General features: G+C 36.7%; 1 protein-coding gene across 3 annotated transcripts in view; it reads right to left on the bottom strand.

Annotated features, from left to right (window-relative positions):
- Nucleotides 1-14,532, bottom strand: part of LOC124137717 (BTB/POZ domain-containing protein 6-like) — a 73,997-nt gene that overhangs the window by 1,639 nt on the left and 57,826 nt on the right. For all 3 annotated transcript variants that reach the window (XM_048402768.1, XM_048402767.1, XM_048402769.1), the window contains exons 2-3: nucleotides 2,848-2,913; nucleotides 1,346-1,586 (exon numbers count right to left, since the gene is read on the bottom strand). In XM_048402768.1, coding sequence (XP_048258725.1) covers nucleotides 1,346-1,586; nucleotides 2,848-2,913 — 307 coding nt within the window. The remainder of the gene's footprint in view (nucleotides 1-1,345; nucleotides 1,587-2,847; nucleotides 2,914-14,532) is intronic.

Raw genomic sequence — 14,532 nt, 5'->3', positions numbered from 1 at the left:
TCACACGTTTTCTTCCAATCGTCCGGTGATTCGGTTAAAGATTACACAATAATATAATTTCAAAGAATATTGATGAAGAATTGTATCTGAAACTATTACTTTATCGGGATTAATATATTCCAATATGGTGTTATTTTAGTTGCAGCTCTGCTATTTATATTTCAAATAATGATAACCATAACCGCAGCTTTGGTACAGTGATAACTATTGCCAGATATGTTTTACGTATGGAACAGTTTGTCCAATCACCGTCGAGGCGCTCGCGGTCGCGTTTGCGAAAACTTTATGTTGACACAGTATAGTCAAATTAAAACAAATATGATTTTTTCCTCTGTCCACATTAGTTTGTTGCAATGCGTCAGTAGTGGTAATCTGACTGTGGTTGCTGTAAATAACGGCAATTGACAATTGGGCCGTCGGACAATTTGGCCGTCTGATAATTGGGCCTTCTGACAATTGGACCATCTAATAATTGGACCGTCTGACAATTGTACCGTCTGACAATTGGACCGTCAGACAATTGGGCCGTCTGACAATTGGGCCGTCTGACAAAATTTGGCCGTCTGACAATTGGACCGTCTGACAATTTGGCCGTCTGACAATTGGACCGTCTGACAATAGGACCGTCTGACAATTTGGCTGTCTGACAATTGGACCATCTGACAATTCGGAGGTTACTTATGTAAATGCTGAAACACATTTTCATTTCTAAAGAATCTAAAGAGACCTATCATACCGTAAGAAAGTGCACTCAACCTTACCTAATCCCGTCTGACAATTGGACCGTCTGACAATTTGGCCGTCTGACAATTGGGCCGTCGGACAATTTGGCCGTCGGACAATTGGGCCGTCTGACAATTGGGCCTTCTGACAATTGGACCATCTAATAATTGGACCGTCTGACAATTTGGCCCTCTGACAATTGGGCCGTCGGACAATTGGACCATCTGATAATTGGACCGTCTGACTATTTGGCCCTCTGACAATTGGACCGTCTGACAATTGGACCGTCTGACAATTTTGCCGTCTGACAATTGTACCGTCTGACAATTTTGCCGTCTGCCAATTGGACCGTCTGACAATTTGGCCGTCTGACAATTGGACCGTCTGACAATTGGACCGTCTGACAAATGGGCCGTCTGGCAATTGGACCGTATGACAATTTGGCCGTCTGACAAAATTTGGCCATCTGACAATTGGACCGTCTGACAGTTTGGCCATCTGACAATTGGACCGTCTGACAATTGGACCGTCTGACAATTTGGCCGTCTGACAACTCGGAGTTAATTATGTAAATGCTGAAACACATTTTCATTTCTGAAGAATTTAAAGAGACCGATCATACCGTAAGAAAGTATTGAAGGGTCCCGGCTCTATGTCAGGAACATCCACGTCAGCACCTTGGGGCACCGACCCATTGAACATGGTGAAGAAGACATCACTCCTGGCACTCAACACATACTTGTGGGCACCTACCGGCGACTTTGACTGCCCGACCTTAAACTTGACATCACACGCAAGCTGTTTATCAAACATCCGTCGGTTACATCCGATGATTGTGTCCTCAGGGTTGTCAACAGTTTTGCCTTTGGAAATATGAAGTTGAGAATGTTATAGTGTATGATTAGTATATAGTATAATACTATACCACATACTGTAGCACACAAAGGGACAATATGTCCCAAATTCATGACCAACTTTTAATGTGTACGTATCATGTGGACTCGATATTTCCATTTACATAAAAATGTATTACAGGAGTCATGAAATAAAAGACATTCAAGTGAATTCAATCACGCAGCCTCTGTCACAGTGTTGGTATTGGTAAATTACGATTCGCGCATTGGGACTATAGCTTACTTGACGGTGTGGTATTACACACACTCTAACTTAAAATGTCATCTTAAGAAACCATATCATCTGCAGTCAGCATCTATATTCTGATTGCAAGTCTCTTTTGTTTTCATAAAATATCATCACCATTAGCGATCGATCCAAAACTGACTTGTACGATATGGTCCCGTGTTTTTTTCAGGTTAACAATTGACTTGCCTTTGCATGTGTTTGTGACGGGAGCCACCTTTTCGCGATTATCTGGTATCCAGTCTGATTTTTCCATTAACCATATGGATACACCAAAGTTTACAGATGTAAAGAAGTGATAAACTATACTTATTTTCTAGTTCGGCCTGAGAGGTTCTGTGCATAACAAATAAATCAGAGCTATACATTTCACCTAGGTTTGGCATATTTACATCTTCTTCACTTTCAATAATAAATTATCCTGCAGTGCAACTGGAGCATTCAAATCTGCAAATAGGAGTAGGTCATGTCACTATCAATTTCGGACTTAATAGCGGCTTTTTTATTATCAAGATTGTCTATATATTACCGGTATGTTTTTCGTACAATGGGGAAGTTTCTGGCTGTATATATATTCCTCCTCTGACAACATGTTCTCTACAACCTGATAAGCCTACAAACACAGTTTTCCCATTACAGGTGCTTTCTCTTGAAGTAGTGATTATATGTCTTTCTTTTGTACAGTGCTACACACCGGAAAATCTGCCCAATTTACTGATACGTCTTGCTGGGACAGGGAAACAGATATTATCATTAAACAGGTAACAGATTATATCAACGTCATACATCGTTGTTTCAAATACGCAAATTATGTCGAACCCTTCAAGAAAACATATAAGATCATTATCATTAATTTGTCATAACAGATAATCGACACATTTGAAGACATATTGAAAAATCTATGTGGCAGCCATCAAAGCGAAACTCAATGTCCACTATGAGTTTCTGGTCCAGACTACTGCCGAGTCCGATTCTCTTGCTCACCCCTGCTGTGTTCCACCTGGAGTCTCCGAGCATATTCATTTGATTGCCTTGGACCTGGGTTCCGACCTGACAAAACAAATATTTAATCAGATAATCGTCTTTATAAAGACGTTTCATAAACATCGGCGATTGAATGACGAGAGCAGCTTGCCTGCATTTGAATATCGCACAAGAAAACATTGATGCAAAGCATCAAAGTTCCCCGCCATATGTGATGCCTCACAAACGCATCATTATGATGTTACTGAAAGGCATTAAGGAGCATAATTATATTAACCACAAATAACACAACGCTGTTGTGGAAGAAATATTATTTATTTTGAGTATGGGGCAATACAGTTGATACATTTGCATAGGGAAGGTCTATTCAAAAATAGTTTCTTGTTTAAAGCCGCACTCAGCAGTATTTCAGCCATAAGACGGCGGTCTGTAAATAATCCAGTCTGGACCAGATCATCCAGTGATTGACACCAAGAGCATCGAACTACGCAATTGGAATACGATTTTTTGCATCGACCAAATCGTCGAGCCTGACTAACCAGTCCTCTTCGTCGCCTCTTACGGAAAGCATAGGTTGCTGAAGACCTATTCTAACCTGGCTCTTCATTTAAAAAGTAGATCGAAGGAAATGGAAGCAATTTCTGGCACAAATGTAAACATGTGGAAATAGTATCAAAATAGTATAAAAAATAATGTACATGAAAATACTAAGGGCTCCATATGGCAAAAAAGTCATACTAGATTAGATCTATTGGTCACAACTCAAAATATTATCGCGTAGTTGGAGAACATTTCAATACCGGGACTAATCAATAACGGAGATTCCTCGTCTCTTGTTTTACGTTTTTTGGTAAGTTTCTTTTTCGTATTTCTTTCTTTCAAAGAATAGTAATTGTGATCATGATGAGTTGAGTTACTTGGTATTTTTTCTATGTACTGTTTTTTATCCAGTGTCAGTAACTGTTGAGGAATGTGGTTTACTTGTAACAATGACTGGTTTGAGTTCATATGATGATGATTGATTGGTTTGTCGTTTAACGCCGCACACAGCAATATCCCAGCTATATGACGGCGTTCTGTAAATAATTGAGTCTGGACCAGACAATCCAGTGCCTTATATCATGAGCATCGATCCTCGCAATTGGGATCGATGCCATGCATCAACCAAAGCCTGGCCATCCGATCCCGTTTGTCGCCTCTTACGACAAGCATAGTCGCCTGATATACTGTTAAGATGTAACATAACAATTCATCCATACTACTAAACAGAAGTAAAACCGCTTGTCCATTCGGATCAATCTGACCCAAACCATTCCGTTGATGAGAGTCAAATAATGCATACGAATCAAAATCCGTAAAAATTGCAATGGAGACATCATTAAAAGTTACCAAAAGTGACGGGGATATCAATATTGCTTTTTGAAATGATTCTATGAAATTTGTTTTCCCTGCTTCAATATTTGGAGCACCTGTGGCGGAGCCATAAAACTGATCTGTTATGTAGACAATATCGTTTGGGGTGGTGACAGCTGGGAACTGATTATGACCTAAATACCCCTCATAGCCTTCGGTGTTAACTATGTGACTGTAGAGAGCTGTGCCTTCATCCAACAGATTATCGAGGTCAGTGGAACACGGTACAGACGCAAATAGATTTGAGCCATGGGACACAAAATATATGAGTGACCAGAGCTACGGCTGTACATTGAATTCCATTAAACGGTTGAAAAATACTACAGCCTTGATGCAAATTCGCCGACAAACTACTCCGATTTTGCTTTGACTTTGCTACCAAATGTTTCACATGTGGCTATGTACGGTGCACTGATTAAAAAAATCACGGGGGACTGGGTTAATTCAAAATACGGAATATAACTATTCCAAATATTTCCAGTGAACATGAGCATCCAAACAATCAAAAGTGTGGTATGTAGAATGTGGAATTCAGCCATATTACATTTAAATTGAGATGTCGTCATTGTTCATGAATAAGCATATTCAGAAAATATTTTTTATTATGCTGTTATTTACGATCTCCGGAGCACAGTTCTTCTTTTGTATACACCGTGAAAATCAGAAAATTAGTCCTTGAGGGAAAAAGGACATCGGATTACACATGAATGGTTTAATAATGTCAGCTAATGACCAGAAACGGTCAGATGCATCAATTAACTACATAAAGACGATTTTGAAGTATCACTTATTGCTGGAAAAGAACAGCATCAACATTCCACGCACATGATTTGTAAGTTTTGTTTCCGTAAATGCGTGGCTTGAAATTTCAAATAAACCAACATGTCGACATACATGCTACAAAATTAACTTTTCCCGTATACTTCCCCGCCTTAAGGGCGGGGAAGAATAATAGATGTAGCCGGTGATTCAACCATTGGCTTTTGTACACCGAGAGGGTAACGAAAGTCTCTGCAATTGACCGATCCAGTCTGTCAATCAAAACAAGCGCATGCGTGAGTTTGATCAAATCAGAAGCCTGGGCGCGCTTTGCAGATTTGTCAGACTTACTTCCGGGGTCAAACGATGCCCGAGAAGCGACACTGCAAAAAAAATCCATATATACAAGCTTGTATATCCTTTGGAAAGATGATATTTCCAAAGGATATACAAGATTGGAAAGATGATATATACAAAATATACAAGTTTGTATATATGACATATACAAAATATACAAATTTGTATATATGGTGTATCCAAATTTGTTTTGTTTGTATATATTGGTAAAGGGAGATAATTATTATGTATTTGTGTATAATTATGATATATGTGCAAATTGAAGTGTTTTAAGTTGAGCACTGTGTCCCTTTGTATATGTTGGTAAAGGGGGATAATTGCTATGTATTGCTCTATAAATGTTTTGTATGTGCAAAATAGTATCAGCAAGTTACAAAAAACTGATTTAGTGGCGGGTAACATTACTGGAAGGTTTAATTAGTACTCCACACTGTTAGCGGGAGTACATACTGTCCTTGCAATGATATTGACGGGTGGGCGGTTGAGGCGTCTGGTACTTTTCCTGGCGCGGTGCTTGGTATGTGAGTAGACTTTATGGTCAAATGCACAGAGGGGATTAGCTGTCGGGGGCGATTGCTTTGGCGGTAACTTCTGTATTGAAAGTGTTTGAGCTTGGATTTGTTTTACGGGGAGGCCGCGATGTGTTTTGTAACATGCTCTCGTGCACATATGCCAACAGAGTGGATTGCACAGAGGATGAAAACTATTTTATCACTACTTAAAAGTGTTGAATTTGGTTTGTTCTGAGCTGTCGGTTTCATTGTAGATATACATTGTTATAATGTGAAATCTCGGCGGAAACGCGGAAAATCGCGTTTTGTAAAACGGTGGTCCTTGGGGAAAATTGTATTATGAGCAACCGGATGCGTAAATAACGTGTGTAATATATTCCCGTATTATATTTTATAATACTTGTTCTTTAAATATTGTTATCAATGCGAGAACGAAGATTACCTTGAAAAAACACAACAGCATGCATATGTTCTAGCAAAAGGAAACTTGATATATATTCATTTGGCTTAATTTCTACTTTGGAAAACTTAGTTGGCGCTCTAAAAGCTTGACGCTGTATAATTTGGCACGCGCATGGTTGGGTGCAAACCATATGTACATCAATAATAATAGTAAAAATAATAATAATAATAATAATACATCATGATGGCAGTTTCAATGTAAAGATTAAGTATTTTTAAAGATATGGAAAATAAATCTTGATAACTGCTTTAATCTTTGATCTTTGGGAAAATAATAATGGAATTGGTTGAGTGACTAACGTATTCTACTTTAAAAGTGACAGGAACGTGATTTACATAATTAAAATATAGAATAATATACAAATTATAAGAGAGGGTTTGTGATTTATTTTGAGATGAAGTCAGTATTTAACTTGCGCTTTCCGACATTATGCGTATTTCGCACACGGTTAAGAAAAAAAATGCAATTCATTTATTTATAAAAAGTACGAATGCATCAATCCTACATCACAGGACCATGTACATAATTTGTTGAATGTTATTTCGTGAATACACAAATTGCATAACACATTCCCTGAGGACAAACCCAAAATGCCCGTCCCTTTGTGACAGGTGTTAATTAGAGAATGTATTGCCACCATATTATGTCCCGGCACTTTTATGACATGTAATGAACCTAGTCAATCCCTGGGTCTGTAACAACAACATGGGTCTAATAAAATCAAAGTAACATAAATGTTACGTCATTCGAATTAAAAAAGAGACTGAAAAAATGTAACATGAATATAATTGCCCTTTTGAGGGTAATATAATTTTGGGAAAATATACGTTTTCTTGTATTTATGGACGACTTCACACGAGCTGAAAAATTAAACATATGTTTATATAGCTATATTTACATACATGGCATTAACATGTAATAATAATATTGATCATGTTTGTTAATTTGTACATTTCGTTGTTATTGGTATCCTGGGTATGTTGTAATAATGCATGTGTTCTGATCTTATTTGACGTAGATTACATGAACTAGTAGAGTGACTTTCTTTCATCAGCGTGGAAGGATTACCCACACATATACCCTTAATCCTTTGTCAAACAGAAAGAAGTCATATAGATATCATATCTAACTGGTACTAAAAGTTCACTATCAATCTCCTCTGATAACAAACTTACATTTAATATCCCCAAGCTACAATACCAAGCATGCTCATGGAGTAATTATGAGAAACCCGAATGATATCCTGTCTACGTGGTCACACCCGGTGATTGTTAAGACATTCAGACAATATGGCAGTCTGTATTCATTTCTTATATCCCAAAAGTCCCCACCAAGCTTCCTTTTATTAACATTGGGATGAGGGGAGATATACATATTGTATTAAATAATACATCAATACATCAAAACAGAACAAAAAAGATAGGTCAACAGTGCGGTTGATGGAAAGGGGTTTCCTAAGAAAAGTTATTTAACTCTTTAATACTTAATACGTGTCTCAAAGTATGTATTAAGTCTTACTACTAGTTATTATATATGTGCAAATCCACCCGAATGTCGGATGTACATGGCCGATTTCAAAATAGCTAAATTAGGCACTGTTCAAATTGTTTCCAATAAACCACTGATTAGAAACTCACTTAACCTTTAGAATAGAATCGTTTCTAAATATATTGTAGTTGGGGCATGTGTAAAAATTAATGCAGTGTACCATTGTGACAGCCACAAGAGCATGCATGATGTGTTATCTGAGATGTGTTTTTTAAGCCGATGGAAGTTTAAAGTGACAAAATCTGGTATCATGGCTTAACTGAATATAACATTGTCTAAGTTTAATAATCCTCTTTTTCCGGTGACTATTCCAATTATTAATGGTATCAGGTAGGAATGACTTGCATTCAGTTCTTCAACGTATAGCCTGTGAATTGGTTAGATTTCTTTATATGTAATCACTAACAGCAAAGATGTTTTCCATCTTGTAAAAAGGTGTAATGGCTACGTTGGTCTCACTCTACATTTTCACGTGGCTTGTACCTCTTATTGGCCAACAAATAGTCCGTAATCAGTGAGTGGGCGAGGTAAAGATTAACGTCTCATCGGCATTATTTCAGCGTCCGTAATGAATTAATGTGTAGACATTCTAGGATTAATTCTTTTTCTTTGGTACAATTATCCAAAACATTGGAGCAAAATATTGGCAATATATATATGCTTGTTCATGACTTATGTAAAAGGGGTTATTTATCTGAGTGATTGAGTATGGTTCACGGCGGTGGACACCAGAAAGGTATTTAAGACAATTAATCATAGGGCTTACCTCGTTAACTCGCCAATATCATAATCTGACTGAAATATTAATACCAAAGTCCTTTCATTTTAAGATTAGGTTTTGCACTTGGGCACACTTTGACGTGATATTGAACAGTTTTCTTTTTCCCTGGATTAAGTTTTACTTGCATTCATTCATTTGGTAATTTTCTCCAAATTGGCATTAATATTTTATGCAGTAGTATTTGGAACTGTCCATTTTGGGAATAGGGTTGACCCCACCGCAAGCACAGTAAACAGAAATTCCAAGGTGAATAATATGTACTATAGTTTGTTGGCTCGACATGCAAGACTCCATAATTTTAGCTATAAATTCATAGTAATATTAAATTAATATTTTTTATAAAGAATTCATTGATGTGTTTGACATGAGACGTAGCGACACTCATGTATTTTATAATAATGTACAATTTCAATGCCTTAAATCTGTTGCATTAAACAAATTCTTTGATTTGATGTTGTCATATTGTGACTCAATTTGTGTCTAGTCTTCCAAATGTTCTATTGCGAATACATATAGTGTCAGCGCTCATGATCGCCATATCTATGAATGGATGAAAATATCATCATTAATAAACTTACCTGAGCTCAATATGTGTTCTGAAGACAAATCGCTGTAAAGCATCTTGCACGGCTTCGTTCACGTTCACCCTCAAATGTACGAAAGGAAAATCTGCAACTGTGCGTGTTCAATGTTCGTTTGCATTTTTGTGACAGGCGGTCGTTATTTTCATTAAGATTCCACAAATTCATAAATCACAACTGATGTAGCTGCCTTGGTTAACTGGAGTGAGGATATAACTAATTACAAACTCTGTTCTAATTATGCTAATCGAGGAAGTGCATTATACTGGATGACAAACTTAGTAATCCTTTCACACTAATCCTTGTTTACAATGAACGCATGTCAAATGACTAAATAAACATCCTTTTTTATTTTCTTAAGTAGAAGTATCACAATGGGCGGTGAACACAACTGTTTGTAGAATGATAGTTTCAGAAAGGAATACAAATACAAATATACAGAAAGGGGTTTAAAATGGTTTCTTTCTTTGCATCCACGCATTGTTGTTGTGGATGCGGTTATTTGCTGTCGGAATTGTTTTTGCAATTCAATTAGTTAATTACATGTCACATGACAACTGCATGTCACGGGGGCCTGGACATAAATCACGTGGTGCACTATTAGGCCTATAATAACCCCCAACCTTGATTCTGCATCAATTCAAAAACTCCTGAATCCTCATCGACTCCTGAACACTTAGATTTTGACGTTGTCATCTTGATCATCAGAACCATCAAAGGCGGCAAAATACAGTAAGCAACTTTTCTCCCACTTTTCAATTCAGATGTAGACAAGTACAACACGTTTAGTAATGATTTAAAAAATTGTACGAGTTTCTTAGTGTCAATAATTAGTAGAACAGACGTAAAACAGACATACGAATGGACACGTTATAGACAACAATCCTATATATTTTAGTAACAATGATTAGTTGGAGTGACCAGTATATATTTGCAAAAAATAGATTTAAAGTTCAGCTTTTAAGTACAATACACCCATCATATAGAGCTGCATGTGTCAGGGACCCAATCTAGATAGCGCCAACATCTAGAACCGCTGCGCCGGAAGTAGGTAACGTTTCTAGCTCTTACGTCGAGTAAAATCAGAAATGATTCGCGTGATACATATATGATGTACATATATGTGAACAGCCTCTCGTTATTAATGCCCTTTAATTGTAGTCATCTTACTATTTGATCGTTTGTGCCACACAAAGCTATAAGTTCCGTAATAAAAATACGGAAAAATGAACAGATTAATCTCATGGACATATATTCAAAAATGGTAGCATAACGAATGAAGTAATGTTTTAATTTCCGTTCCCATAATACTGTTTAGATGAAACACCGTTCGCAACTTGAATGGGAATAAACAGTGGTAGCTGTCACTAGCCAAAGGATACTAGACTATACAAGAACAGTTTTAGCATCTCACACCGTCCCGACAGGCGCCAACCTCTCAAATATTGCACAACATATATTGATGGCGTAGTATGACATTGTTTCTTGAATACTGTGCGAAGAATATTTTGTACGATGGCAAGATTCAAAACAAGTATCATTATCTTCTTTGCGAGGAATTTAGAAGTTGGAGTATTGAGAGAGGATAAGATCTGTGGATGAACAACATCACTTGCTTGATAATGGTGTTACAACATACACCTTAGCGTCGCTCCTAACTGTAATAAAGACGTTGTTCATCAATATATCTTATCTCTACTCAGCTTTCATTATCGCTAAAATTAGACAAAACTGTAAAAATGGTTTAACATGTGTGGTAGCACAGCTAGTCCCTGTAAAATTTTCATTTAAAAAAAATCAATAAAAAATCACAGCGCTAATGCTAATGTTTTTAGACTACCCCAAGATTTAATAACAGTACTTGTAACGCTTTGATGAAGAAAATAGTTACTATGTAAAAGTTCATGGAGTACTAAAGTTGCTAAAATTGCCTGTAATCTTAATATTTATGAGGGCAATACATTAAGAACTTTCATGATCGTAACGTTGTTGCTCCTTATGTTTTAAATACAGGGACCACCGTCGCATTTTAGCTAGTTTTAGATCTGGATCGAAACAGGACGATTTACAACCCCCCAAACCTTTTAGAAAATAGAATTGGCCCGCACAGTTTTAAAATTGTTCATTAAAGTTTGTCGAAAATGAATTTCACTTTATTAAATGTTATGTCCTTTATGATCTTAGAAGTATTTTACTTAGATAATGGTCATCTCTTTTGAAACACGTGACGCATTCATAAAATAACTTCCTCTGTAAGGTTCACACCCAATTGTCAGACATCCCATTTGGCAGGTGACCGAATCATCAGACAGACCAGTCAAGTGTGACCAGTGTATTCGCCTGGTCTAAACTACTAATTACTGTGCTGCTCTCGACTGTGGTCAGAGTAAGCTATTCAAACTCGTTAAGTGATACAGATTAACCAGATTCCTCTACGCTGGGCAAACACTGGTCTATGTAGAATCATATCGTTATCTGGGACTACGGGTTGACGAGCATCTAGATATGTGAAACTGTGAAAGAGTTGTACAATTCTGCCAGCCATGCTTTGTCTTATTCTGTTGGGTGTATGTCTTATGATGTTTTTTTTATGAAACTGTATGAAAGTCTTGTTGAGCCGGTAATGTTCTATGGCTCTGGTATATGAGGATAAAACGTTAATCTAATCCACAATAGAGCCGGTAAATTATTTCTTGGTGTTAGTAACGGTACCTCCATGTATAGCCACTAATGGAGACATGGGTCTCTCCTCCCCGTTTGTTACATTACATGCTAATGTTTTTAGACTACCCCAAGATTTAATAACAGTACTTGTAACGCTTTGATGAAGAAAAAGGTTACTATGTAAAAGTTCATGGAGTACTAAAGTTGTTAAAATTGCCTGTAATCTTAATATTTATGAAGTTATGAATATTATGACTGCTCCAATGTCCCGAAAGAAGAAAATTGCCCATATTAAAAACGTTCTCGTAAACAAAGATGAACTGAGCTGGAGAACAGAGCTTTGGAACGATAAACATAACGTTAAGGGCAATACATTAAGAACTTTCATGATCGTAACGTTGTTGCTCCTTATGTTTTAAATACAGGGACCACCGTCGCATTTCAGCTAGTTTTAGATCTGGATCGAAACAGGACGATTTACAACCCCCCAAACCTTTTAGAAAATAGAATCTGCCCGCACTGTTTTAAAATTGTTCATAAAAGTTTGTCGAAAATGAATTTCACTTTATTAAATGTTATGTCCTTTATGATCTTAGAAGTATTTTACTTAGATAATGGTCATCTCTTTTGAAACACGTGACGCATTCATAAAATAACTTCCTCTGTAAGGTTCACACCCAATTGTCAGACATCCCATTTGGCAGGTGACCGAATCATCAGACAGACCAGTCAAGTGTGACCAGTGTATTCGCCTGGTCTAAACTACTAATTACTGTGCTGCTCTCGACTGTGGTCAGAGTAAGCTATTCAAACTCGTTAAGTGATACAGATTAACCAGATTCCTCTACGCTGGGCAAACACTGGTCTATGTAGAATCATATCGTTATCTGGGACTACGGGTTGACGAGCATCTAGATATGTGAAACTGTGAAAGAGTTGTACAATTCTGCCAGCCATGCTTTGTCTTATTCTGTTGGGTGTATGTCTTATGATGTTTTTTATGAAACTGTATGAAAGTCTTGTTGAGCCGGTAATGTTCTATGGCTCTGGTATATGAGGATAAAACTAATCCAAAATAGAGCCGGTAAATTATTTCTTGGTGTTAGTAACGGTACCTCCATGTATAGCCACTAATGGAGACATGGGTCTCTCCTCCCCGTTTGTTACATTACATGCTAATGTTTTTAGACTACCCCAAGATTTAATAACAGTACTTGTAACGCTTTGATGAAGAAAATGGTTACTATGTAAAAGTTCATGGAGTACTAAAGTTGTTAAAATTGCCTGTAATCTTAATATTTATGAAGTTATGAATATTATGACTGCTCCAATGTCCCGAAAGAAGAAAATTGCCCATATTAAAAACGTTCTCGTAAACAAAGATGAACTGAGCTGGAGAACAGAGCTTTGGAACGATAAACATCAATGTTTAAAACTTCTTTCAACTACTTGTTGCTGGCGTACGCATTTTATATTGATCAAACTGTTATTAAGATCTGTAAAACATAACGAAATACAAATTATTTCATAACATCATATAGTTGTCATAATGAAAATAGTATTAAAGCATTACTGTCACATGCAATAATTATACTGTTCGGTATCATTAGTAACTTTGCAACCACATATTATGTGAAACATTCTATAAGAGGTGAGGAAATTGAATGAAGCAGTGGTAAAATCTAACCATATATACAAAATTGTATATTTTGGAAATACCAACTATACAAAATTGTATATTTTGGAAATATCAAATATACAAAATTGTATATTTTGTATATATGGGTATTTTTTCTTGTGCGACGTACTATTTTCACTCGCGATATACTTACGTATCGCTGAGATAAGTTGTATACCTTTACCCAAACCCACATGGTCGAGAGAAAAATGTTTGAGTCTGATCAAGGTGTGCGGTAGGCCTCACCATCAGTTAAATGTCGCCACCAACTTCCACGGGACCCACGTCTGCACATATGCATATTCAATACGGGTAAGTGACAACAAGTTATGATTTTACGCATGTTATAAACAAGGATAATGCTTGTAACTACAAAATCATCTTTGAATTATGTATTTTGGCAACATCGGGCATTGAGTAAGCAGGTCATATTGCTGAAATGAGACACGCGAGACGGCCGTGACCTACTCTAAACAAATATGAAAGTGATCTAATTTCGGTTAGTGCAGATCGAAACCTGCCATTATTTACTTTGAAGTACAATCTGGTGGAAATTGTGGTCCTCTCTCTTAGATAATATTTATTTTGTAACCAATTTTTAGATCTGATTTTAGTTAAATCACAAAAATCGCAATAAGCCTATATCTATTAATATTGCAAATGACTCGAGTATAATAATGCAATTACTTTAGCAGTAATAATTCTTTAAACATAGAAATATCTTCATTGTCAATAGTTTTCGTTCAATTTAATTCCAATTAAATCGATATCATGGCTTGAATATTTCAGCATTTCTATGATGAGACAGGACCCATGCAGTAATGAATTACCTGATCCTTTCTTGTGAAATGGAATAATCCCTTCAAGGTCAGAAAGGAAAGGATAATTTCGCGAGAAGGAAGTGAATCACTGAAATATTTTGACAAATT

This window comes from Haliotis rufescens, unplaced genomic scaffold, assembly GCF_023055435.1.
Source record: "Haliotis rufescens isolate VD_foot unplaced genomic scaffold, xgHalRufe1.0.p SCAF_29, whole genome shotgun sequence".
NCBI lineage: Eukaryota > Metazoa > Mollusca > Gastropoda > Lepetellida > Haliotidae > Haliotis > Haliotis rufescens.
This window is presented reverse-complemented; position numbering and strand designations above follow the sequence as displayed.